At 47.5% G+C, this 27,697-nt stretch overlaps 1 protein-coding gene across 1 annotated transcript; it reads left to right on the forward strand.

Moving 5' to 3' along the window:
* Positions 1 to 24,783, forward strand: ptch2 (patched 2). The gene is made up of 22 exons (XM_028977776.1): positions 1 to 474; positions 1,373 to 1,565; positions 8,434 to 8,623; positions 8,716 to 8,785; positions 8,917 to 9,008; positions 10,834 to 11,029; positions 11,123 to 11,244; positions 11,956 to 12,103; positions 12,897 to 13,028; positions 13,108 to 13,263; positions 13,383 to 13,475; positions 13,584 to 13,709; positions 14,300 to 14,418; positions 14,532 to 15,280; positions 15,990 to 16,132; positions 16,241 to 16,421; positions 16,530 to 16,810; positions 17,690 to 17,827; positions 17,929 to 18,071; positions 21,318 to 21,711; positions 21,805 to 22,309; positions 22,490 to 24,783. The coding sequence occupies exons 1-21, from the start codon at positions 346 to 348 to the stop codon at positions 22,300 to 22,302; spliced, it is 4,293 nt and encodes a 1,430-aa protein (XP_028833609.1). The 5' UTR covers positions 1 to 345; the 3' UTR covers positions 22,303 to 22,309; positions 22,490 to 24,783.
* The last annotated feature ends 2,914 nt before the right edge of the window (positions 24,784 to 27,697 follow it).

Raw genomic sequence — 27,697 nt, forward strand, 5'->3', positions numbered from 1 at the left:
AGAGCAGTTTTCCACCAGCCACCCTTTTCTGGCTCCGCGGAGGGGCCAGCTTCCCCAAATGTTACTGCTGCGGGATCCGGGGCAGACGGAGCGATCGGCGCACGGTTTAAAGCACGCTGTTTCCAGAGGCCGTCGGCACGGATGAAGACCGAGGGATTTACACGGATTGGGGCGCATAATGTTGGCATGGAGTTGCGAGACTTTGGCTCCAGGAAAGACTAGCGACTGTTTCCACGTCGTGCCGGCGGATGCGCGTCTCCCGCGGACTGGATTACCGCCGCTCCCGCTGAACTCGCACGCCTCTTCTGTGACTTTGTTTGCGCGCTTCGCCTTCTTTCTTGGACTATGGCCTCGGACCGGAGGGTCCCCGGGGCCGGGGCTTTCGGAGATTCGCCCCCCGGGTACAGGCGCTCCCCGCCGGCTGTGAACTCCGGGTACTGCCGCGCCGCGTTCGCCCTGAAACAGATCAACAAGGTGAATAAAGTTGCATGGTGGAATAAGACCTTTTTTTCCAATACTATATATTTATATATATTTCTACCTTTTAGTGTCACCGTGGAGATGAAACTTTTTATTTAATTTATTACGTTTCTTTTTCGTTATCGAATCGCTGAACGCGGCAGCGGAGGTTGTAAACAATCCAAACTTTATTTTATTTTTATTATTTTTTTTTTTAGCTTTTTGTCAAATCAGTACAATTCGCGGTTAGTTTGACTTTCTAGCCGCTCGGTTGGCTTTTGTTTCCTACAACCGGGCAGAATTTGGCCGTAGCCGCTGCCGGCCGCTCTCTTCATTCATTTCCGAGTGGCCGGCAACCCGTGCGCCTTCCCCGGGCGACACTTTTTAAATCCCCGGGACCCGCCGGGAGAGCCGCTCCGCGCCGCGTCAGAGGCGCCCGAACACGCCCCGGTCCTGCAGCGGCACATGGGCCAGCTTCTTCAGGGGCTTCGCTGCGCCTGGGGCCTGCGGTGACAAACCCACGTGATTTTTCCTCCAAAATCTGACCAGGCCACTCTCCCTGTCAGCAATCTTCACGTTTCGTGGGGTAGGGGGAACCTGACCTCTGTATCTTCTCTGGGCGGGGGGCCAGAGTGGCTCCTTCAAACCAGTTTTCAGTGTGTGTGTGTGTGTGAGAGAGATTGCAGTTATATAACAGCACCCAACTATTCATCCCCAGTGCTCGCTGGAGTTTAACTCTGCTGAATGGGAACTGTGTGATGGCGCGGCCCGGAAGAGTCTTTTTTTTTTTTTTTTTTTTTAAACAGCACTGATTGTTGTGACTTTTCTGGATGGACGACATGCGTAACGCTATAATAAATGCTACTTGCGAGAAAGCTGACGGATGCGTGTCTCTCCCCTACGTGTGTCTCAGGGCAAGGCGGTGGGTCAGAAGGCCCCGCTGTGGATCCGGGCGAGGTTCCAGGCGCTCCTCTTCTCTCTGGGCTGCCACATCCAGCGGCACTGCGGGAAGGTGCTCTTCATCGGCCTGCTCGTGTTCGGAGCCCTGTCGGTGGGCCTGCGGGTGGCGGCCATCGAGACTGACATTGAGGAGCTGTGGGTGGAAGGTGAGTGAGGAATCTCTTCTTCTTCTTCTTTTTTTTGCTTCCGGCTGGGCCGCTCTGTGACGGTGGAGTTATCTTAACTTTTTCTTATTTTGTTCTGGAGCTTTGTATGATTTAGTTGACAGTTGCCAGATACTGAATATTTCGAAGCAATTATATGTGTCGTGTTTACTCGTGGACTTGCCTGTGAAGTGGTTTGGGATTTGTTTTCGGAATGGTTTGAGGAATTCTCCGGCGTCTGTCAAGCACAAGTAGTATTCTTTCAATCCGGAGCACATGCATGCCTTCTCTTGCCCCCACTCCCCCCACATCATCAGCCTGCATTGTTTGCATTGGCTCCCTTTTGAACACCCCCCCTTCTTATTTGACGTGCTTTCGGCGCTCCGTACTTATCTGTGCACATTCGGGCAGCTTTATTTGGTTTTCACACTGCCAAATTCTTTCCAAGTCCCCCCGGCTTTTGCTGCACTGTGGAGGCCCTGAGCAGATGGGCTGTGTGAATGGTTAGCCATCTTTGAGGCCCCTCCCCCCTGGGCTCCTTGTGTGGTCTTCAGCTATTCTTGGGTTCCATTCAACAATAAAGACACCCCTCCTTCCTCTTTCCCGAAAAAAAAAAAAAAAAAAAGATAGTAGTCAATACGACCAAATATCACTCCGGTTCTTTTGGACTGACAAACTCATTATTACTCATTATTTATTCCAATAAATTTTTCTTTTTTTCAGTGTGAAGCGTAGGCCATGTGGTTTGCTTGCTGAAATGCCACTGGTCAGATTCTCTTAGGCAGTATGTATGGTCATAAACCTTTTTGTTCAATTTGTTAAACGCCTTTAAAACACTAATGACATTTGAACACCGATCTTGTCACGTCTGACAAAAGGTTCCAGCTTGCTCTCCGGCTGCGAGAAGGGTGTTGTCGCAGGGTGTACGATGTGTTTGTGTCTTAATGTAAAGCAGACGTTCGCTGTGGGCTTATTTTTTCTTGGCCAAATTGCTGAAAAGGAGTGCTGTGCCTTTAAGAGACTGTGGCCACGTCTCTAAAGTTTCTGCCTGCGTTGTTTCCCCCAATAGCCCATTGACAAAGCTGCTCAAGGCTGAATGGAGAGTAAGTGGTTTGGTAACAAGGAAAGGTTAGTTCTCACACACACACACACACACACACACACTAGCGCACAAAGGGGGCGGCGTTCTGAAAAGGTGAGATTGAGGAATATTCGGCTGCGACACTGGCGGTCATTTAGATCATTCTGAAAATCAGAATGAATTTCATTTTGACCGTGGGAGGCATGTTGCGTGACATTGTCCGGAGCGGCAGCCCCGCAACACCTTGGCCGTTCCATCTGGCGAGGGTCAGTTACGCAGCCCCGGCGTTTCAGGATGACACTTGCCCGGCATATGCTCCCACCCTTTGCACCCCCAACCCCACCCAGATGTCACTGTGGCCACCTACTGTGGCCACCTTAGCGTAGAAGTGGACCACACTAGTGTGACTTTAATTGCTTCCTGTGGCGTTAAAACGCTGCGTAAAGTGAAGGCATCGTTGAGGGGTATGTTTAAAAAAGGGCAGTAGAAGGAGGGCAGCATGTCATGCTTGTTTGTGTTTCACCTTGTGAAACCTCACGCGTCGCCTGCAGAGCAGACGCCGTTTGCCGCTGCAGACGCCCTGTGTTGTCTCAGGCTGCAGGGAGCTGAGGTGTAGTGATTTTCTTTAAAATTGTGATTACAAAATCAGGCTAATTAAAAGTCCTAGATATCTGGGGAGGAAATAGTATTGTAGGGTTTTGAGAGATCCTTGTAGAAGCTCAGGAAATGGCAGGCTGACAGTGTATTGTTTCGTTCAAGAAAGGGCCACCATAAAGTGCAGTGCAGGATGATGTGATTGGAGGACGGAAGAGAATGGACTCCTTTCTAAAACTGGGGGGTAGAGTGGAGTGTGTCTGGAAGGACATCATCCAGAATGTTAGATGGGGGTGTTAAAATGACGAAGGCCAAGCACCGATTTCGGTTTCAGCTATGGCACACTGGTCACCCCGCTTTGAAAATCCAACCGGTGTTACAAGGAGTTCACTGAGGGGCACCCGCAGAAAGTGTCTAGGACATTCTGCCTTACAAACAGGAAGGAATGTTTATGTACTTACGTCCAGTCATTATTTTCATCCATCCTGACAGTTTTGGAGAGCCTGACAGACATATACACAAGTCAAGCTGCACAAATATACAAAAGCGAGGGGCTATCTGGCTAACAGACATGACTGTATAAAGTTTATAAAGTGACCATGCAGGGGAAAAGACCTTTTTCAAATCCAAAAACCTTCCGTGGACTTTGCATAAACCCTTGGCCTTTGCGTGGACAACCTGTGGGCACCTTTGTGCAGTGGAGCAGTTGTCTAAACAAAAAAAGTCAATGCAATAATTCATTAGAAAATACACAGACCAGGATTCCAGGGCCGGCGCGAAGAGAAAGAGAGCTCTATGGAGCATTATTCGGGGGTGAATGGCGAGCCGCGGTACCCCAGCTACATAAATAAACTCTAACTGCTGAGCCTCAGACCTCACCAGTAGAAAGAACAAACAAGGCCGGAGTCAGCCTGGGTCAGTTGAAAATGTTTATTTCACCCCCTTCCCCCCTTCTCCTCGCCTTCAGCAGAGTATATGCCTGCAGACTCGGCCCAATCTTCTCCGTATCCAGCCTTTTTTGTGGTGATAACCTTAACTCCTAATTGTGTTAAAAAAAAACAGTCTGGCGAGTCTCCATAATAAACCGTTCTTTTTTATTATCAGTCACGATATAATGCTAATGATTTATTATTTATTTTTTGGTAAAGGTATGGGATGTCTGTCCAGAAACTGCTCTGTCGGTTATCTAATATTATGAGGGTCTTTGCTGAGGTTCAGGGGAGGCCCACGGAGCCTCTCCAGACCCCCATGAAGTCGCCCCTGTTGCCAGTTCTCGTTTTCACTCATTTTGACAGTTTTTATTTCCTGCCAAGAGCGATTGTCCTCTTTGATCTGTATTAAAGAAAGTGACACCAGTCACCTTTTTTATAGAGAAAGTTTCTCTACTTTTTTTCCACTCCTTAGATTAAAAAAAGAAGAGGAAAGAAAGAAAAAAAAACTTTTTCTTGGTACTTGGGAGGAAAAGAAATGGTTCTTAGGCTCAATAAATTCATTTCTAGCCTGAATGAGAGCAGCAATGTGGAAAAATTTTGCCTTTCACCGTGCAATGAATGTATGTTTCAACCCCACATTAGGCTGCATTAACAGGCAGTGGACTAGCTAATGTGAGCATTTTTCACAGCGGCCAACACTGGCAATGATTAGCATAATTAGTACAGGGAACGCTATACATATGGAAATGCGGAGCCTAAATGCCAACACCAGTGGAAATTTATGTCAACGCTGACAGAAGTGGCAGGTCTGAATAGATCGAAACTGAAGCTATTGCAGTTGTGGCTCTTGCTACTTTTGTCTTTTGCAATTGTTTTTTTGTTTGTTGTTGTTTTGTTTCAATTTAATTGAGTTAATTAAGCAAAATTTGCAACTATTTTTTTTTTTATGGATCTTGAGTCCAGACGAGTTTTGGGTCTCGGATCTGTCAGTAGGTAAGAGACAAGGCCTGCCCCGCCCTTGCTCCCCAAGCGCTCCTCCCTTTATGCACAGAGTTATTTACTGGGGAAGGTCTGGGCCCACTGGCTTTTGTTGTGATGATTTTGCTTTAGTTTCTATTCCTCCTGTTTGTTGGGGAAACATCTGAAAGAAATTGTGAGGGGGGCTTCCAAGAGGGGGCTTTTACTGGAGTTGCCCTAACGCGTTCCCACTCCTCTATCGCTGCCTCTGTGGAGTGGCTCTGAGTGGGTCAGCGTTGAACAACCCGTTCTGCCACCACAGCCTTTACAATCAGATGGCTTCTTGGTGTTTTACCCACAATTCTAAATAATTGCATTGTGTCTCAATACTACGTGGAATATTTTTGTCCTTCATTATTGCTGATGAAGATCCATTTGTTGTATTGTGCGTGTTTACTCATCTATCATGGGGCAGAGAATCAGGTAGAAAAGTCTCCTTCACCGCTTGTCCTTGCGTACTTCCTCGGAGCAGCATGGGTTCTTTGAAAGGCCTCATAATGCAGCTAATCTGGCGCATGGTTCTTTGGTGGAGGCTGGGCTAATGGAGGGAGACGCAGCTCGCCACAGAGCTTTATTCTGCCACTGTTTAAGTTGAAGTTGTGGACGATGCTGTGGACCACCTCAGTGCGTGGAGGAAACTTTTTTCTTTTTCGCCGGGCTACGGCGCTTGGAAGTGTACTTTTTGGATAAAAAGTGCACCTTAATTTGATGGAAAGGTGGTTTTGTGCACAATAAATTTGCTTTCCTGTGGATTCCAAATTTGGTGGTGCTGTACAATATTCCAATGAGGTTAAGAAAATAAACATCCAAAATGCCTGTTAACCTTTCTGGTGGCAGAGAGCAGGCCGCCAAGTAGCCGCGAGTGACCTCTGATAGGGTGGGCCAACTCGGAGCGGACGTGGCTGCGATTGGAGCTGACAGGAGCCAAAAGGAGGGGGAAACATCCATGGTTAATTGCATGTCAGTTTCCATACTGCCCACTGAGGACGGGGGGAGGGCACTTGCATCATCCCCGCCGTGGCTCGTAGTCCCTACGCCTGGGTGGGAGATGGAGACCCTACCCCCTGGTACCCCACCACCATTGTCTCAGGGCTGAGGCCAGTGTGTGGATGGAGCGAGATTAGCCATAGCATTAGTCATTAGTCATTTTGTATTCAGCAGAGGGGGTGGGGGTTCGGCAGCGGTGGTGGGGGTGGATGTCCCCAGCGAATGCCATCAGCGTTTTGACTGGTTCAAGAGACGATGAGCTCAGTGACTTTTGTTTTTTTGGCCACGTCAAGGAGACTATGCTGGGCCCACCTCGTAGATAATTGGCCAGTGATGATGATGTCATCCCCAGGGTTGTGATAAATGAAGGAGAACAACGAAGGGCTTCCAACCCGGTGGGGGGCTGGGGGCGTCAGAGAGATCGACCAACCCGTGGCTGGGTCTAACCTGTTTTTTGGCAACAATTTTAACATCCAGTTGCATTTTCAAAGCTACTTACACATTATAACAGCGTGAATTGCACACTTGTGCACTCCCAGCAGTCCTAAAATGTCTGTGGTTTTAGTATTCAGCTTCAAACCAGTATTTCAGTTTCTGTCACTGTACCTCATACATGAAAACCGACCCAAAACAAATGGCTGGCGCGGTGTCCTCTTTAAATGATCTATAGTTCTCCGGTTTCCTCCTGTGTGAGTGTAGCTGGGAGGTATTTTGCGCGCCTGTCTCTTTAAGTGTGAGCGTGCAGTGCGGCTCTCCCATCTGGAGCGGTGGCTGAGAGAGAGAGGGCCCGGTCGGCCCGCTATCTGGGTGGTCCAGATGGGAGGACCCAGACCTAAATAGCTATAATTTACTTCAGGAGCCCCTGCAATTACCAACCCTGGGATTCAAGCTCAATTCCTGCAGATGCCTGAACGCATTAAATATGAACACCACGTTCGGTGGAGGAAAACACACACATGCACGTTGAGAAAGCGACAAATCGAAAACAAGCATGTGTGTTTCGCATTTGGCCAGCCAATTCATTCTTTAGATCTTGCGTGTAGATCTGCGAAGGAATGTGCCTCTGCACAGGACTGGAGGCGGTCGGCATGTGTTTGGCAGGGCGTTAGTGTGAGTGACTACAGTGAAGTCCTCCAAAACTGTGACATGCCCACCTGACGTATGTTTGTCTTCGGGGAAACCGAACTCCTGTGATTGAATCTGGCCGCGAAGCTTGGGGTTCCAGCCTCTTCCTCCTGCCCGTCATAAGGAAGGGGGCTTGAGGAGATTTGGCATTGCGGGCAGGAGGACAAGTTCGTCCGAGATCCGCTTGATACTAAAGCCAGCTACAATCTCATTTCTCTTTTATTTCCTCCCCCTCCCGTTGATCCACTCCGACTCCGGCTTTTCATGTGCCGTTGGCATGGCCGCTGATACTCCTCGCGTTCTTTTCACCATGGGCCTCGTTAATTAGGGGGCTGGGCTCCGGAGTTCTCCTCCGCACTCTTTGATGCTTTTCATGCCGGGCCTCTGCATACCACATGAGCTGCATTTTTTGCCTCGACAGTTTCTGCGGCTCCATCCATCCTGCAGCCTGTATCTGCACCGCCAACGGCAGCCTTTGTCCCCTCCCTCGCTTGCTCCCGCTCACTGGCTGCTCAGCCCTGGGATGTCGTAGGCCTGCTCCTTTGAAAATCCTGCAGACACTAACCAGTCCATCCGCCTGGCTGGCTCTGTGCTGGGCCTGGTGGCTTTTTTGATTGAAAGAGTCTGGGATGCCACTGCCTGCATGAGGGACGTCCAGATGTCTATGATCTGCCGTTGCCGGGCCGTACCAAGGCGCTGTCACCATCTCATGGAGAGTACCGGAGACCAACAGACAGCTGGTGTATGTGTGTGTTCCCTCCCTGGTTTGCTTTTTCCACGTTTTTATGAGCCGGCAGTGCTTTGTGACTCCCTCACCCTCGGAATCTGGCTTGACCGGCCAGGCTGTTGATTGGTGGTAGTTCGCCGGTAATGAATGCCATAGTGGCCGTGATGTTGGTGAACCAGGCACATGTGTTTGCTTATTTGGCTGGCGCAACACCAGGCGACTTGTTTTCTGGTTTTTTTTGAAGACCGCTTACTCATCAGTCAATTAAGCGCGTGTCTTCCCACACTCTGCCGTTACGGTGAGTGCAAACGCAGCTAGAAATAGGCCAACTACAGAGGCGCCGCACGTCCCAGATTCTTGTCTTTCAGACTGTTGATTCTCTCTCTCTTTCTCTCCCTTTATTACTAGCCGGTAGCCGTGTGAGCCGCGAACTGCAGTACACCAAGGAGAAGCAGGGGGAGGAGTCAGTGTTTACCTCACAGATGCTCATACAAACACCTGCACAAGAAGGCACCAACATCCTTACACAGGAGTCTCTGCTCCTTCACCTGGAGGCAGCCCTGTCGGCCAGCAAGGTTCAAGTGTCCCTGTATGGAAAGTGAGTAGTCCCGTCCTTCTGCGCTCGGCAGGATGTCCTCCGCATTTCTCACCGGCTGCCGATGCCAGTAAATGTTTGTGGTTTATCTGCAGATCGTGGGATCTTAACAAAATCTGCTTCAAGTCTGGGGTCCCCATCATAGAGAATGTGATGATTGAGAGGGTGAGTTCGTTTGTCGGCATCTGCCACAGATTTGTGTCAAGGGGGTGGTCGCTGGCAGCCTTTCCACCCCTTAGACACGATTCTGCTGTGTCTTCCAATTGACTAACAGCCAGCTATGTGCTTCTCTTCAGATGATTGACAAGCTTTTCCCCTGTATGATCATAACACCCCTGGACTGTTTCTGGGAGGGGTCCAAACTACAGGGGGGATCAGCGTATTTACCGTAAGTCTACCTGCTTGTGGCTCAATGGCTTTTTAGGTTTTTTTTCTCTTTTTTTCTTTTGTGATAACCTGGTCGGCTGTTGGCCGCAGACAGGCTTAGATCTCAGGTTACACAATCTCGTTTGACTCCCTATGGTTCTGACACACATTCCATACGCAGTCACACAAGCAGAATGGGCCATCGTTTCATTTAAACCCAAGTGGAGCATTGGCAACAATAACTTTCATACTTGAGAGAAACTCTCCAATCGGCCTGCTGATAAGCCCAAACCTGCCTCAGTCATCGCTTGTGTTTGTCCTGTCATCAGAGAAGCACAGGAGCTTTGCAAGACTCCATCACAAGCCCCTACAGAACACACACACCATGTACCCACCCAGGCTAGAGAAAGCACTCATAGAAAAGGAAAAGACCCGAGGGGAGATGGCTGCTACTGGGTGGGTGGGTGGGTGAAGGGGTGGTTGGGTGTTGGGGGTGGGGGGGGGAGTCTTTGGGTCAGACAATGGTAAGCATTCTTTTAGTTTACGAGTGAGTGTCCATCATTGAGGGGCCCTGGAGGGAGACCCGGCTTTGTCAGCACTGGGTAACACTGCGCATTCTCATGGTAATCGCCCGGGATCCGAGCTGTAAGTCCAACAAATAAAATGGGCATTATTCAACTCATGGGCCCAGAGAGAGAGCAAGAGAAAGAAAGAAAAAGATGTGGGGAAGAACACAAAGCTAACAGTGAAGTTAAAGCAAAATATCTGTGTTAAAAATACCCTGTTTATTTGTGCCCAGAAGAGTTAAATCATGAATTAGGTGGTTATGTACTGTTCATGTTTTTAATATGACCCATCAGAGCACTGTAGTTCATAACTGGAGCTGCGTAAATCGGAATTTTTCAGGTAAATAATCTTTTAAAAAATGCATCGTCCCTCAGATAAATAAGGAACGGACAGCGTGACTTAAGTCTTCCACATCTCCCATCACAGATCAACAAGTGAAAGAGAGAGAGAAAGGGGGGAAAACTTGAGAGGGAACAAAAATCTGTGGAAAAACAAAAGGACCTAGGCTGGTTCACTCAAGCAAAAAATAGGAGATAAAGGCACCTCTCTTTGCAAGCAAGAGCAGAAGCGCTTGGTATGTGGGAATGAGAGAGACTGTGCCTTCGGTTCAGACCCTGCATGAATTATTGCAAGGGAGACTATGTCCAGTTAATATATATATATATAAACTGGACACCTCTTTGATATATATATATACACACACACACACCAAGCGCAAAAAGCTTTTGAACAAATGTTAATATTCCTTAAATAAAATGGGTTTTTTTTTGTGAAGAAAAATTAACCCAGTGGCCATTCCTCCGACAGCCATGGCAGGAATCAGCCGCCTCGTGGTAAGGATAGAGCTGCGATTCAGAGCCACCTCAGCCATCTGCAGACACTAAACCACAACACAGAAAGTCCTTCACCTCAGTGGAATATAAAAACTATTTAGCTCAGAGGGAGAGGCACCATTCGAAAAGCCTGAGGATTAGTAGTCTTTTTGAATGTGTGTGTGTGTGTGTGTGTGTGTGTGTGTGTGAGCGAGATAGAGAGACGGAACAGTGTGAGAGGCTGGCCGTTATCAAGACATTTGCACGGCAGAGGTAATTGTTATGACTCAAGGTTGGAGCTTGCAGCCCGCCAGCGCATTATGCTCCTCCATGTAACAGGATAATAAACGCTACTTTATGTAGCATCTGCAGCTCACCAGCGGGCAGAACTCAGAGCTGTGCCCCGCGTTGTGTGAGGAAGGAGGACAGGGGCATTTGAGAAACCTGTGGTTTCCTGTCCTGTTGCAGGGGCATGTCAGACATCCAGTGGATGAACCTGGACCCTGTGCAGCTGATGGAGCAGCTCAGCCAGTTCACCTCGCTGGAGGGCTTCAAGGAAATGTTGGAGAAGGCACAGGTGGGCCATGCCTACATGAACCGGCCCTGCCTTAACCCAGATGACCCTGACTGTCCCAGTGGCGCCCCCAACAAGGAACAGCGCCAGGTGGGTATCTGATCCGCTGGGCAGCTACTGGAGTTCTGTGATGACAACTGTAGTTTGAAACGGTGTCGGTTTTTTGTCCGCTGCCCCCCACAGAGTCCCGACATCACTGCAGAACTTCAGGGTGGTTGCCATGGTTTCTCCAAGAAGTTCATGCACTGGCAGGAGGAATTGATACTGGGCGGGAGGGCAAAGGACACCCACAATGCCTTGCAAAGGTGAGAGCACTAGTATGGTGGAGGAAATTGTGGGTGGGCGTCTCTTTCTCCCTGCCACTGAGGCCCCAGTTCAACAAGCACAATCCTTCTGACTCCTAATAACCTCACACACGCAAGGAATTCCTGCGTGAGGCAGGATCGGTTTCCTCTCTTGACCCCAGTGTAGGACGGACCAATTAAACATGATGGACTGACACATAAACTCTGGACAGATGCATGAAAAATGAAAAAAAATTGAAAATTTAAACAAACAAAAAGAAAAAAGAAATCACAAAATAAGTACAGGCCCGTCCTAAAGAGCAACAGGAAGGGGAAAGTCTCCTATAAAAGCATTTGCTGTACAAACACCAGCGAAATCTGATCTTAGGGCCCCCCTGAATGCTTGTCTTTAATTGAAATAAATGAAAGGCCAAAGAATTGGAGGCTGATTAAGCAGCCGCCCAACTTTGGTGCAAATGAGTACTAGTGATGGGATAGGGTTCAGTCGGCCACTAAGGACTTTGGTCAATATCACGTTACAAGCCTGACTGTTCTTTCTCTCTGATTAGATTTGCCTACCATGACAGTTCTCATTCATTATTATTCATAATTTTGATAAGGATTGATCGATTTTTGTTGTATTGGCAGAACTCAGTGGTGTGGTGGACTGTGCGTCCATGTGTGTGAGTTCCTGCATTTGTGGCCTGTACTAATGATCTCCTCTGTCCGCAGTGCTGCAGCACTGCAGACCATGTTCCTGCTCATGAGTCCGCGACAGCTCTATGAGCATTTTAAGGATGACTACGAGATCCATGACATCAACTGGAATGAAGACAAGGCCACAGCCATCCTGGAGTCCTGGCAGAGGAAGTTTGTTGAGGTAATTTCCTGTCCAGTGTTTGGATGTCATTTGTGGTCATTGTGGCATTAACCTGTGTCTACCTACTGGAAGTAGGGTGTAGGGTGGCCAGGAGAAGGGTGTTTGTGCGTGTGTGTGTGTATGTGTGTATATGCTCTTGGCAGGCTTGTTGCGCTAAGGTCAGAGGATTGCAGTGTCCGTCTGAATTCCATCAATTCTCAGCTGCCCAGTAAACGCAGTTCTCTAAGGAGGCCACTGACAGCCTCCCAGTTATAGGAACAAGCTGTTTTTGTGATAGCCGACACCCAGCTTGCTGACTGAAGGAGCGGGAGAGTGGGAAAGAGCGTGCTGTACCCCTGTAAAGCCAAATAGATTAGAGAAGGGATGAGAGAGGGAGAGTAGGAACAGGATACAGGACATTTTGGAATGGGGTGTGGGGGTCACTGTAAAAACAAAGTTCTGGGGTATTTGTACCCCTTTAAGTTATTGGCCATTCATGGTGCTGATGGAATAGCCTGAGAGACCATGTGATCTCATCTGATCCCTGTGACCTCTGACCCCTGACCTCTGGCATCTGTGGTCATTATTTCTCACTTGTCAGGCTTGGTGGGAGCTGGCGGTGTCTTGTTTGTGTGTTACCGGGTGAAATTATGAATTGGTTGCTGGTGTACATTTCTTTGAAAGACTGTTTGTGTGGCAGGTCAGGAATTTAAGTCATTTTTTAAATAAATGTCATCACTGAGGACCAGTGCCCCACATGGTGTAAAGCTCCTTAATACACCGTATTGATTTATTGATTTGTTCACTTATGTAGGTGGTTCATCAAAGTATCCCTCAAAACGCCTCTTCCCACATGCACGCCTTCTCAACCACCACACTGAACGACATCATGAAGTCCTTCTCTGATGTCAGTGTCATACGTGTTGCTGGTGGCTATCTACTTATGGTGAGTCATGCTAAATGACAGGCCATGAAAGTACTGTGGCCTGACTATCATGAACTTAATTTCAACCTTGTGTGTTTAGCTGGCGTACGCATGTGTGACCATGCTCCGCTGGGACTGTGCAAAGTCCCAGGGTGCTGTTGGACTGGCTGGAGTTCTGCTGGTTGCCCTCTCTGTGGCTGCCGGGCTGGGTCTGTGCTCTCTGTTGGGGCTGTCCTTCAACGCAGCTACTACCCAGGTAAGCGTACAAAACACATGCAAATGCACAACCCATTATTAATGGAAACATACACACACAGTTCTATGCCCCGTTACTCTCTTTGTAATAGAGTATGTTCTTCTATTGCTCACTGTCAGGTGCTTCCGTTTCTTGCCCTTGGAATTGGAGTGGACGACATGTTCCTGCTGGCTCACTCTTTCACAGAGACGGCATCTAATATCCCTTTGAAGGCAAGCTCCTGCTGTTGAAACCTCAAACGCCATCCAACCTAAATGCTAACAGCCTGGTTACTTTTACTAACAGTCTCTGTCTCTGTCTGTCTCTCTCTCTCCTTTCAGGAAAGGACAGGTGACTGCCTGCGCAGGACTGGCACCAGTGTGGCCCTCACCTCCATTAACAACATGATCGCATTTTTCATGGCTGCTCTCGTACCAATCCCAGCCCTCCGGGCTTTCTCCTTACAGGTAGGACCCGTGTGCTTATGTGTGTGTTTTGGCAGCCTAGGAGAAGGGGGTGGGGGTTGGGAAACAACTACCTTTAGTCACAAGAGAAAGGTTTCTTTTTATCTTTCCTTTTTTAACTGCATGTTCCCTCTGTTCACCACTTAGGTGAAAGAGGGAGGGGGAAGGGAGGGGGGGGGGGATTTGGAGGACCGGAACGGCAATGAGATGGGTGAATGTGTCAGTATATCTCCCAGCCGTTGCGCTGCAGCTCTGTGATCTCCTACCCCCTGGCTCACAGTGGGTGGTCTGTCCTGTAATGTTACAGAATAAAATGCATGCCCTGGGGCTCTTGAGTGGTTGGGGGTCCTGCTTAGACGTGCAAAGCCCCCATCCCTGGCTGTTGATGTTTTTTTGGGCCAGGGGGAGTGACCAGTTGATTTACGGGGCATTTTCACGTTCTGGGATTCAATCCGAGGCAAGAAAGTTGAATGGAGTTTTTTCCCCCCAGACAGCAGCTGTGGAGTCGGTTGACTGTTTGTAAGGCAAGAGCGATAAAGTGTTGGCGCTTCTCCCTAACATCTCTCTTTCATTCTCCCTCTCTGTCTCTCCAGGCTGCCATTGTGGTAGTGTTCAACTTTGCCATGGTGCTTCTAATCTTTCCCGCCATTCTGAGTCTCGACCTCCACCGTCGTGAGGACAAGCGTCTGGACATTCTTTGCTGTTTCTACAGGTATCTTAACCCATAAAGTGTAACTTTCAGATTCTCTGCAATACAATATAATTACTGAAGGGGCATATTTTGTATTCTGAGATGATATGCTGATATCTGTATCTCTCTTTCAGCCCCTGCTCCTCAAGGGTTCTACAGATCCAACCACAGGAGCTTGCTGACAGCAGTGAAAGCCACCAAACCCGTCCTCCACCAACCCCCACCTATTCTGGTTCCACCATCACCACTAGCACCCACATCACTACCACAGTACAGGCCTTCACCCAATGTGATGCCACAGGGCAGCACATTGTCACCATCTTGCCTCCCACCTCTCAAATCTCCACTAGCCCTCCATCAGTGGTCTTGGCCCCATCTCCCACCACTACGCCCTCTGACCCTTATGGCTCCCAGCTCTTCACCCCCTCAAGTTCTACCAGGGACCTTCTAGCCCAGGTTGAGGAGCCTAAACCTGGCCAGGACTGTGTCCCTCTGCCCTTTTTCCACTGGAATCTTTCTACCTTTGCCCGTGAGAAATATGCTCCCCTACTGCTCAAGCCAGAGACCAAGACTGTGGTTGTAGTCATGTTTGTAGCCCTACTTAGCCTTAGCCTCTATGGCACCACCATGGTCCACGATGGGCTCTACCTGACAGACATTGTGCCACGTGATACCAAGGAGTACGACTTCATCTCAGCCCAGTTCAAGTACTTCTCTTTCTACAACATGTACCTTGTCACCATGGACGGATTCGACTATGCCCGCTCCCAAAGGCAGCTCCTCCAGCTGCACAATGCCTTCAATTCTGTCAAGTACGTGGTACGGGACAGTGACCAGAAACTTCCCCGCATGTGGCTCCACTACTTCCAGGATTGGCTGAGAGGTATGTGGCCTTTAGTTCTGCAGATTATTTGTATGGTGACAGCTCAAAGAGAATACCCTCAGGTGTAAACCTTGTCAGGGTGAGTTCAGGAGGAGTTCATCCCACTCCCTCACCTGTACCATCCTCTAGGGCAGGAATGGGAGAATCAGGGAAGGGCAGAGCTTTATCATTTTCTGTCTCCAACCTCTGACCTCTAGCTCCAACCCTTAAGCCCACAGCCAGATTTGGGGTAAACCTAGGGTGGTAAACTGAGCAACAGAAAGGCCCTCTTGGGTGCATGTGGAAACTGGAGAGACTTGAAAGACCTTGGCTCTCGCTCTGTTCCCTTTGCCCTGTTCCGTTCCCTTTCCCCTGCCCTCCCCCTGCGCCATTTCCTTTTCTTGTGAGGAGACCTCTGTAATTATAGAAAGGCTGTGGAAACTCTTTTTTTCAGCTGTTGCCAGACTTTGTAATTTTGGGGACACCAAAGGCTTTGCTGGTTAGTTCATTCAGGCCACACACTCATCCTCTGTGAATGGCATAAATATGCAGATGAAGTGGGTGGTGGTGAATGAGAGCATCTATTTGTTTTTTCTCATTTAAATGAATTTGAACTTGTCAATTCAATGTCAAGTGTTTTGATTTTGATGCAGACCAACACTCTCCAGCTTATCTGAGTAATAAACTGGAAAAACCTAGCCCCCTAGCTCATTATTTGTATTGCTCCCAGGTCTGCAAGCCACATTTGATGCCGACTGGGAAGCTGGTAGAATCAACCGTGACAGCTACCGCAATGGTACGGAAGATGGAGCCCTGGCCTACAAACTCCTCATCCAAACTGGATCTAAGAAGGAGCCATTCAACTACAGCCATGTGAGACTTCATTAATACTCTTTCATTCACGCGGCAACCCCAAAAAAAGAAAACTTCAGTGAGTTAGTCAGCAATCATGTAATTCCCTTCTATGTGTCTTTTCTTCAGCTGACATCCCGTAGACTGGTGGACAGTGAGGGCCTTGTCCCACCGGAGGTCTTCTACATCTACCTCACAGTGTGGGTCAGCAATGACCCACTGGGTTATGCTGCCTCCCAGGCCAATTTCTACCCCCATCCTCGTGAATGGATCCACGACAAGTATGACACCACTGGCGAGAACCTCCGAAGTGAGTTCACTTTCAGAAGCTGCAAAGAAATATTTACGCCACAATGGGCTATTTTACTTTTGAAAATGCTTCTGCATGTGGTTAATACATTTGTGTCATGTGTTCTAGTTCCAGCAGCAGAGCCATTGGAGTTTGCACAGTTCCCCTTCTACCTGAATGGATTGCGGCAAGCATCAGATTTCATTGAGGCTATCGAAAGTGTCCGTGCTATCTGTGAGGAGTTCAACCGGAAGGGTATCCGCAACTATCCCAATGGCTACCCTTTCCTGTTCTGGGAGCAATATATCGGCCTGCGCCATTGGTTCCTGCTGGCTGTCAGTGTAGTGCTGGCCTGCACTTTCCTTGTGTGTGCCATCCTCCTTCTTAACCCCTGGACCGCAGGTGTCATTGTGAGTATCGTTCCATTTCTGTTTTCCTTCTTCCATTTTTTTCTCAGCACAGCTCAATAAGCCTGCTTTTCTCAGGGGAGGGCTTTCCACACACACACACCACACACACAAAACCCCCCTGGTCCTTTTGTCATTATAATGAAGGGTAGTAGATTTTTTTTGGTAAAGGAAATGCAAAAGAGAGACACAGGCTCTCCTGAAGGCTTTTACCTCAAACTGCCTTTTGTTCAACAAAATTTGGGGACAGGACGGATCTGCCCAATTGCGACCTTGGCCTGCTAAGCCCATCCATCAGACCCCTTGGGTAGTGGGGTGGGGGTTGAGGGGATGACTCCCTGTCAGTTCTGTGGCTGGGAAACATTTAACACAGCCTGATGAGGACCACTTTCTGACAAGAAAGTGGCACAAGCGGTGACAGCTGATCACATGTTGGAGATTCCACTAGCTCACAGGCTCTTCTCTGCAATTTCACTGCCTCAATGTGCCCTCTATAAAACCCATTTTACTGTCTCTGTTTTAAGTGTGACCAACTTGAGAACCCCTGCCAACATCAAAGCTTTTTTTTTTTTTTTAAGTGCTCAAGCTTAACCCTCTTGTGTAAGGGAAAAGTTATGAGAAGCAACAATTTCCATTGTTAAGCAAAAACAACGCAAATTACAACTCTTTTGTCTTGACAGTGCCAGTCATCCTTAACACAAAAACACTGAGAGAGATGTATGGCAGGGCTGTTGTGTAGTAGGATATTCTTAGACCAATTGTTGCCAATTGGCTTTCGTAAGGATATTACCAAAATTGGCTAGCAAGCCCCTGTGAAAGGTTAATTTGTTAAGACTTTGTTAAAGAGTAACAGCTATCCTGCTAATGTGTGTGTTCCTGCAGGTCTTCATTTTGGCTATGATGACTGTGGAACTCTTTGGCATCATGGGCCTCATTGGCATCAAGCTTAGTGCAATTCCAGTGGTGATTCTTATTGCCTCTGTTGGCATTGGAGTGGAGTTCACCGTACACATTGCCTTGGTTAGTACACATGGACCAACCATCATTTATATATGAATTTACAAATTGCTAAAGCTATGCCCCCACTAGACTGTGCTTAACTGGCATCATCTTGTTTTCAGGGCTTCCTGACGGCTATTGGAGACAGAAACACTCGCTCAGCTGTGGCCTTGGAGCACATGTTCGCCCCGGTGATTGATGGAGCCATCTCCACTCTGCTGGGGGTGCTAATGCTGGCTGGTTCAGAGTTTGACTTCATCATGAGGTGAGCGCCCAAATAGCCGTACTCCACCTTATTGTGCCATGGGTTATATGGGAAAGAGGGTTTGTGGGTGTGCGTGGTGAGATAAAGCTCACCATACAGTTGTCAGCTTGTCCCCCAGGGTAATGGAGAGAGGAGAGGGAGGGAGAGTGCAGGTGGGAATGCGAAACTCCTACCTCCCACCTCACCTGGTGTTGTCTGTCTCTCTCCTCCCCCAAGCCTTTCTCTCTCGGAGTACCCTGAGAGCAGAGCAAATGGAGAAAACATCAAGGGTGTGTAGCAGCTGCTCATAAACATGTAAATACTCTGCCCGCTGGGTGGTGACTCTCACACGCGCACACACACATTCTCCCACGCCTTCTCTTCGGGGAATTTGTTGACCGTCCAGTCATACGCTTGACAGCATTTTTCACTTTACGACGAGCCACATGAAAGGTACGGGCTCTATCCAGCTGTGGGTTTAGCTGGTCAGTGGCAATCCTACCAAAAATCGCTAACCCCTCAAAACCATGGCCTTTCACTGCCTCTCTCTGCTTCACTGTTTGCCACCCCCTCCTGAAAGCAAACAGCAATGTTTTTCAGTCAAATCTGGGCTCAGCTTGAACCAAACCACAACCTTGAGAGCCGCCTCAAACAGACCCATGACATAAAAATTGCTTACTGCTTAGTGGAGAACCGAAAAGCATGTCAAACCGTATAAATATGCAGAGTAGCTTCTTGGCTTCTCAGACATCCAAGTGTTTCAATTCAGTCAGATGGTGAAAGGATATATATAAAAATGGGGACAAAGAAAATGAGAAAAGGAGGTGGAGAGAAGGAAGAACAGATTGGTGTGTGTGAGGGTGTTTGTGTGTGTGTGTGTGTGTGCATGTAGTGGGCCAGCACCAGGGCATTCATGCTGGGAGGTCCTGTTTAGATGAAGGGTGGGGGTGGAGGGGTAGGGAACGCTGGCCCTCTAGCTGAGAAGGAGCATAAATACATTGCTGTAAACATCTCCTGGCGGCGGAACGCTGAATAAACACCAGAGCGAGCCGAGCGGCCTCGCTCAAAAGGAGCCACCCCTTCCAACCCCCAACTCCGAATGGAAAAGATTACAGTTTATATAAACAACAGAATTCCTAACACTAGGTCTACTCTGGAGGTCCAACCAGGGCCCACGGATGGTTTAACCCCCCCCATCCCTTCCGTGCCCCCCACCCCCCAAATAAATCACACTCTACTTTCGGAATGTTGACTTGCTAAAATAAACAAGTGACCTTTTCCTCCATCTTTTTCTCCGGCCAGATATAATGTTAAGAGAGGTGGACAGAAGTGTGGTCCTGTTTCATCGCTGTGCTTTCACAACCTACATCCTGCGTGTGTTCTGCCCAATGCAACACTAACTACATAAATAATAAGGCACCCAGGTTCAGGGTGACTTTTTGTTCCTGGGATGCACATCATTTTTCGTAAGGTTTTTATGCTGGAAAAGAAAACAGTGCACACTCGAGCAGTCTGCTTTGGATTTGTTAATGAGGCAGGCATGAGAGTGGGAGAGAAAGGGAGCAAAGGAAGAAGGGGGGCTGGGTTTATAGAACAGGAGAAAATGAGTGCAGGCAGATTAGGGCTTCACATTTGAGACACTCTCATTTGCGCTTAGCCTCTTCATACGATTCTAAAGGTCTACACTCCTGACTTTGGGCAGGGTCCCTAGCCGGCCACCTACAGAGGCTATCAAGAGACTTTCCTAAACCTAAAAACACAGCCTGCAGAGACCAGGTAATTACAAGTTAAATGGCCGGACTGTAAAATATAAAAACGCCATGGCTGTGGAAGGCTGTGACCTGATCCAAAGCAGAGGTTGCGTGTGGCTGTGGCTGCAGACTTATAATCTATAAAACAGCAATGATGTTTTTTTTTTAGGTCTCGACATGCACTGCAGATGAATTGAAATGACAGTTTGTGATGTGTGTGTGTGATACAGCTTGTTGGTGTAAATTCCAGCGCTTTTGTATCCCTGTTCTTGTTTTTCCCATATTGCATTCCTCTTGCTCTTACCTTCAGAAGTCTGAACCACATTTTAAAACAGCTGAACTGTCTTTGTGTGTGTGTCAGCGTTTAGCTCGCAAGCTCTATAATTTTCCTGTGCTGTTGCTTTCTTGTGGTGGGGCCCAAGCCCTCCCCTGGCTCTGGGAGATGAAGACAGACCTCTCAGCCCTGTGGGCCATTACCAAAACCATCCCAACTAACAAGACGTGCCGGGCCAAAAACAGGGCCACAGTGAAATAAAAAAAAACTTTTTCCAACCCACATGGAGACAAAGAAGATGAGATGAGCGATCTGAACCCTTAGCCCTCTCCGTCTCCCATTTTTCTAGCAGCAGTGGCAGTAGCATCACATTCACATTCTCATTTTGTTCCTGGAACCAGGCCCACGGACCCCCACCCATCTCTTTGCTCTCTCAGCTGCCAGAGCCACTCCCAGCACACCGCATTGCCAGACACAACCATCTCTGCTGCCAGCCAGACCTCCATGTTCTTGGTCTGGCAGCATGAGTAGTGCTTTTCCCGCTCTAGAGCAGCCTTGAGGAGTTTGCACTTCATGTGTTTCTTGCATGGCGGTCTACTCAGCTAGACAGAAAGAACCAGTGAGAAGAGCTCCCTGAAAGAACTGGTGATTTTTGCATGCAACGTGACTCAGGACAGATCCCCATTTGAGGTGGATATGGGTTCTATGTTTTTAGGAAAGAAGTCAAATGAGACTGATGCAAGCAAAGCTGATCCCGTCCTGATTCCGAAAGAAACAAAGACAGCGGGAAAAGGAAAGGAAAGAGGAAAGGGAAAAAATGAGCTCTCCTCCTGCTTACCCAGCATAAACACAGAGGTGGTGCAACCTGGCTCTACTGAAATTGGAGCTGGATGAGATGGGATATTAAGTTGTTGAAGAGAAAATTGCATTAACAGCAGAGGTTCTGGAGCCACACAGAAGGGGGGAAGAAAACAGGGAGGTGGAGAGCGAAGGGCAAGAGTGTCTCTGACACATAGGATCTGCTCAAAAATGTAAACACATCTCTTTAGGAAGTGGCAGGACCATGGTGATAGATGAGGGTTCACAGCGCGGGGGGAGAGAGACAGAGAGCTTTGTCTGTGAAGACAGAACCCAGGAATTTCTCAGTATCCTCATGTCTGCTTTCTAGAATAGATCTTACTTGGCTAGCTGTGTTGACCACATCAACATCTAACAACCTGAATGCCTCTATTTGTTTTCCAGATACTTCTTTGCGGTGTTGACCATCCTGACTCTGCTGGGCATGCTGAATGGCCTGGTCCTCCTCCCTGTCCTGTTGTCCATTGTCGGCCCCCCGCCTGAAGTCACTCTGGCCAACAATGGCCACAGAGTGCCGACTCCTGGTCCTGAGCCTTTGCCCCCTCCCATGCACCACCACGGGTACTATGCTGAGCGAAATCCCGAGGGTGTGCATCAGCAGGCCTTTTCAGATTCGTCTGACTCCGAGTACTACTCAGAGACAACCACAACCTCTGGCTTTGGGGAGGATGAATACAAGTACTGCGACCAGATTGCCTATGCTGCCCCAACTAACGCACCTCCTGTGTCTCGAATCTTACTGGAGGCAACCAAGAACCCCAACTTCCCTAAACTAACAGTAAGTATCAGCTCACCTGTTAAAATGCAGTTTCCTGCCACTACAACCATGTTCTCTGTGGTCATTTTGTGCTTTTATTTTCATCTTTCTCAGGTGGTGAAACCTTACAGCGAAGGCACCATTACTCAAAAGGATAAGAATGAATTTTCTCAGAACCCAGTGAACTCTGTGAGCTCTCAGCTTACCCGGTGGGATGGGAAACATGAATTCCAGGGACCAAGCAGAACCCACCATTTGCCCAGGGACAGGAGCCACTGTCCAGGACGGACTAATCAGTGTGGGCCTCAGCAAAACAGAGGGGCACATGCGAACAGGACTAAGATTCCAGCAAGGGTATTGCAACAGCCTAGCAATGCTGTCACCATGGTCACCGCAACAGCCTCTGTGACTGTGGCCGTGCACCCCAATTTGCCTGGATCATATCAGACTTACACGCATGAGGGGTTTGAAGACAGTAGGTTGGACTCTTTTGAGGATACTACAAGAACTTTGCAACCATATGGGAAAGGCACGCAACCGATCAAGACTCAAGAGTCTTTGGAGCTTCAGGACCTGGAATGTGTAGAGAGGAACCAGCATCAAGCTAAATAGGCTCTAGGTAATAATTTGTAATGTTCTAAAAAAACACCGTCAGAAAAGGTTTTAGTGAGATCTTTTAAACAAAACGAACTCTTTTGGCCACTTCAACTTAATCTTTAGCCAAGCCCCCAAACAACCCAAAACACACCAATCACGTGGTAGCTCTAACCACACTTTCTCCCATTGCTTTGTTTTGCAGGTGGTCCATGGATCCAAGCAGCCAAAGATCGCTAGACTTTGCCCAGCCCCCAGCCCCTCTGTCTGGAATTCATCTCTGGCTGTCTCTGGGAAGTCCCGACTTCCAGCCCTGTCTCTTTGAACTGTACATAGACCTCACACAAAGACAAGAGGATTTATTTAAGAAAAAAAAAAAAGTTATTAAAAAGGTCTTGCTCTATAAATATGAAAAATTACAAATCTCTATTTTAATACTAAAAAGAGGGAAAATATTTAAAAGAGTACTGTATAACTTGTGCATAATCTTGTATAAAGGTCAGATGTATAAGAGTAATTGGAGGCCCGTTGCCTCTGCTGTATAGATTTAAAATGTGCTATATGTAAAAATGTAAGAGTGAAAAGGTTAAAATATTAGGTTATTGAAAATTACAGGTCAGTGTTTGTTTCTCTTTTTTTGCTGCTACACTTCAAATTGAAATGATTTGCCTTAAAATATGCAGTACCCCCACCTCCCTCTAAATTGATTAGATGAGAAATATCTCCTCATTCCACACAGTGGAAGGCTTCCTGGTATCATCATTCAGATGCTTTTGGTTGTCTTTGGTTGCACTGTCCCCAAAACACAAGCAGAAATTCCAATCCTATACCTTAAAGGTGTCTCAAATAACCAGTGGTTGTGTGTGCAGTGATGTGCACGACACACATCTGCACTGTTTTTGGTTATGGAACACAATGCCAACCATTGTGCCTTCCTTACATCGTCTTCCTCATTAACTCATTTTCTTCGTGTTTTGGAATATGGGTGTGGGTGTCTCACAGATTCCTCTCATGTGGTTGTCAGATTTGCTTTAAAAATTCATGTACTCCCCGTAACTTAATGTAATTCTTCTGGTGTGTGTATGTGTGTCTTGTACTGGTGGCATTCTAGACTGGAAAAGACTCTGCTGACAGTGAAGGATTTTTAGCCTCTGATCTAATTTCTCTGAGGTAGACAGGGTGGACTGTGTACAGTGTAGCACATTCATACTTGTCTCTGGGTCTGGTTCGCTATTGTTAGGATGCTATGTGTCTATTTATGCATTGTGCAACCTCTCTCTGCTTAGGATGACCTGTTGACCAATCCACCTAAATTATATGTCTGTTGCATCCTCTCATACCTATTTACAACCTAAATTTTGTATTACTTGAACATATCAAGAAATAAGCATTGGAATGGGGGTATAATACGTATTCTGGGTGGGCTAACATTTGTCAAAATTCTGAACACACATGTTGGTCACACATTTTCATTCTGAAAGGGAAAACAAGTGATTCGAATGCAAAAAGGGAGGTTTTTATTTGTTTCACTTGCTGGCTGCAGTATTGAAGCCCTGTGCAATTGTCTTAGATTAGGTGTATCCTTAACATGGGCAGAGACTGTGGGACAGAACAAGAGATATTGCATCTTCTGGTGCTTTTGTTTTAGTTTTCTTGTAATGTCCATGCCAAGAGCATGGACCTTGTTGAAGACAGTATTTTTTTTCTGTGAAGGTTTGGGGTTATCACAAGGAGAATATTTTTCTTTCTTTCTTTTTTTTTTCTTAATGGACAAAGTTCACACATTCAGTATTGAACAGTCATATCACTGCCAACTTTAAATGCAGGGAAGTGTATTAGATTTAAGTGGCAGCTTGTGTTTTTTTTTTTTTTAAGAAGAAATTTAAGTAGCTACTGAATATTGAGAATCAAAGAGGTGCAGCCTTTATTCACAGCAAAAAAAAAAAAAAGTTGGGAAGTACAGAAGTTGGGGTGGGAGGCATTTCTGCATAGGTCTGTAGGTTTACTTCAAATCTATGTCATGCCATATAAATTATTTATATAAAATTTTTATTTTTGTAGTTTGTACAGATGTTAGTCACTAGACTGAAGTTCTATTTTTAAAGAGTAAATATATTATAAATCTATATATAAAATATATATATATATATATAATTATATCTATTTGTTGCTTTTTAAATTTGTTTTTTTTTTCTTTTCTTTTGAGCCCACAGTATGTGGTAAAGGGGGTATTATCTGTCTTGGTTTGCTTATTGTCGCTTGGAAAATGAAGGAGAGGTGCGACAGACGCAGTCCACCTTCTGTAGTTCCCTTTCCTTCAGTGTGTAAAAGGTTTCATGTCATTCACTTTAGTCATTGTCTAAAACACTGTGGCTTCAGAAAACTATGTTTGACAAGCAAAAGAAGAAGAAAAAGAAAAAAAAAAACCTTTGTGTGGTCATCATTGTCCTTCACCCTTCATAGGAGTTAAACTAACAAAAATAAATGAATGAATAATGACACTGTCTTTTGTCCTTTTTTTACGTGAGACGCCTGACATGTTGGCGGTGAGTAATATTTCACGAGAAAGGTATTCGCCCGAGCAGATCGTGTTGCATGGGCTGCGGAACTATGTACATGTGCATTGCTAAACTCGGCCTTCGCCTACTTTAGATTCATTGAACGACGTGTCTGTGGTCGACGTGGCCGCCGAAACATATCCGGGGTGCGGGAACGCAGCGGAGTAAACTCCGCGGGCTTCGCGAGTGAGCTCCGAACGGTGCCGGAACTATGAAGCGCGCTGCTCGGCTTTTACCTGCCCCGCGCGGAGGGCAGAGCACCGCTCCATCCGGCCGCGGCTCCCTCCGCACGGCCGGCCCACCGGCGGAGATGAAAGGCGCGGCGCTGGAAATTCCTCCCTTTCCCACAACACCCGTCTCGTCTGTCAGCTACCCCGGGCCTGTCTGAGGTGGATACCTCCCCGGCTTCGGTGCGACTGGCAGCGGGAGCGGCAAGGTGCGAGCCCCCGCCCCCTTCTTCTGATTGGCCGCGGCGTCGGGTTCCGCCGTACCGATTGGCCGACAGTTGTCCCGCCTCGGCGGTGTGTCAGCGCTCGCAGCTTCGATGGTAATCTCACCGATTGCTTCCATGCAGGCAACCGCTTGCCAGGGGGGCATGGTGTGGGTATTTTTTCCAAAGTGCTTTCAATAAATTAATCCTAATATTTCATTGCAAAACTTGTACGTTAGTACGTTTCTCTCTCAAACGTTATACTAATGCATGTATCATGTAACAATACAGTGCCATCATCATATACACACAGCAAGATGTCGGCCAACATGCAGTGTGTGTTCTGTTCTTTATTTTCTATTTTCTTTGGTATGTTTTACATTGCCCATTATTAAACAGAACCGTTTCCCTCTCTGGCTTATTAAACACCAGGATCATTGGATGGACTGTGACTCGGGCGTGGTGGGTGGATCGTGGCGGCACTGGAGGTCCGGAGATCTGCAAGATCTTCCGCTAGGATTCCGGGATTTTGGGGACTGACGTACGCAATCAGTTGCTTCCTGTTGATCACCATGACGTGTAGTGCCCTCTAGATTACCAGCTTTTGGCCCAGCTCAACCCCAGAGAGCGCAAACACCCTGACTGACGCAGAATGTGTGCAGCAGTTCACTCAAAACACACTGCATTCTGTCATCATGGACGATTAGACCCGACGAGAAAGGCATAAACATAGGTCTTTGCTGTGCGGGTGTGTGTGTGTGTGTGTGGGGAGGGGGTTAATAGGGGTGTCCAGCAGCTGGTACTGACTGGAAGACCCTAAAACCACCCCCTAACACACACCCACACACACACATACACACACTGCCCACGCCCCTTATATAGCCTGCAGTGTGTGGCTGAGATAACAGCTGACCTCCCCAACCGCACCGAGCGGAGTCTGCTGTTGCTCCTTTAAAAGATAGGGTGCGGGAGGGGGGGTGTGTGTGCAGAGAACAAAGGAGCGAACACATGATCTGCTTTGCTTCTTGGGTGGCCAGAGGGTGAGGGCCCACTGTTGCACGAATTCAATAGGGCTGATTAGTGAGAAGTGTGTGTGCGTGCGTGTGTGTTTGTGTGTGTCTCCGGCTGTGTTTTTAAGTCTTAACTTAAAAAAAAAAAGAAACACACTTTTTTTACAAAGCTCACATTCAAAGAAGTTACAGAAAAAAATTATTGATAATCACAAGGAATCAAAGAAATTGTTCAAACACCATAACGGTAACAGATATTTGTTATATTCCGTGCCTTATATTACAGATGCCATTTATGCAAGAAATCCAGCATGCCTTTTGTATATTCTGCCTGTCAGTTTGTATCTATATGGACAGCTACACCGGGCCAACAGTTCCAATCAGTCCCTCTGACCTCGCCCCTTCGTAGACAGGAGAAGTCAACATTTACAAGGCTCACTTCAGACTAACAAATGTGTTTGCAATTTATCGGCCCTCTTCGACAGCAGGAACAATATGAAATTTCAGGCAGGCTCCAACAGTGTAAACATGTTTTAAATAAACAGGAACTTACGTAATGCCTTTTTAATTGATTCATTCTGGCCTGCGATGTTTACAGAGCGGCCTAAAAATGAGCTTGTAATGCAAACCCAGAGTTTAGAAGTGGTTTGTTTGGTTAAAACAATAACAATTTGAATGCCAGCCATATTGCGCTTCTAAAGGGGTGGGGCGGGGTGGGGGGCTCAGCTAAGGATGTTAATCTCGCTGGGCTGTTCTCGACAAATTGCACACCACAGTGGAGTGCGCAAAATAGATTGGGTCCTAAATTGGAATGGGAATAACCGTAAGGTGGTGTGCACACGCAGTCTGGGAACACTGCCCTTAGGATTATAATTAAACACATGCAAGGGGGTAATAAAGCCCGACGAGGGCGGAATGGAGACTGGCAGGCATTTTATGTGGCCAATGCAACGTGTTGTGTTGCACAGGGAGCAGCACCATATGTGTTTCAATGCTGCATGCAGGGTTTATTTAAGATAATTTTGGACACCTCTGCAGGGTTGTTTGAAGAGCTTTTCGAAAGTGATCGTCACATGTGATACACAGCAGCACAGCACACTGTGCACACAGTGAAATTTCTCCTCTGCATTTAACCCATCACCCTGAGTGAGCAGTGGGCAGCCATGACAGGCGCCCAGGGAGCAGTGTGTGGGGATGATGCTTTGTTCAGTGGCACCTTGGCAGATCGGAATTCGAACAGGGCAACGCTTCCTTAACCGCTAGGCCACCTCTGCCCCATGGCCACATGCACACTTTTATTGTTAATATAATAATTTTTGTGTGGAATTTTTTGCTTTGGGTGGAGATGAAAAAAGTGATGCACTGTACCAGTACTGCAGAGGCTTTTATTTTGGGGGAAAAACGACGCTGTCATA

This window comes from Denticeps clupeoides, chromosome 4 (genome assembly GCF_900700375.1).
Source record: "Denticeps clupeoides chromosome 4, fDenClu1.1, whole genome shotgun sequence".
Classification (NCBI taxonomy): domain Eukaryota; kingdom Metazoa; phylum Chordata; class Actinopteri; order Clupeiformes; family Denticipitidae; genus Denticeps; species Denticeps clupeoides.

Coding starts and splice junctions, on each gene's coding strand:
- ptch2 (XM_028977776.1), top strand. CDS start 346: ATGGCCTCGGACCGGAGGGTCCCCGGGGCCGGGGCTTTCGGAGATTCG. Junction 8,786..8,916: donor AGAATGTGATGATTGAGAGG/GTGAGTTCGTTT, acceptor GCTTCTCTTCAG/ATGATTGACAAGCTTTTCCC. Junction 16,422..16,529: donor CACTGGCGAGAACCTCCGAA/GTGAGTTCACTT, acceptor CATGTGTTCTAG/TTCCAGCAGCAGAGCCATTG.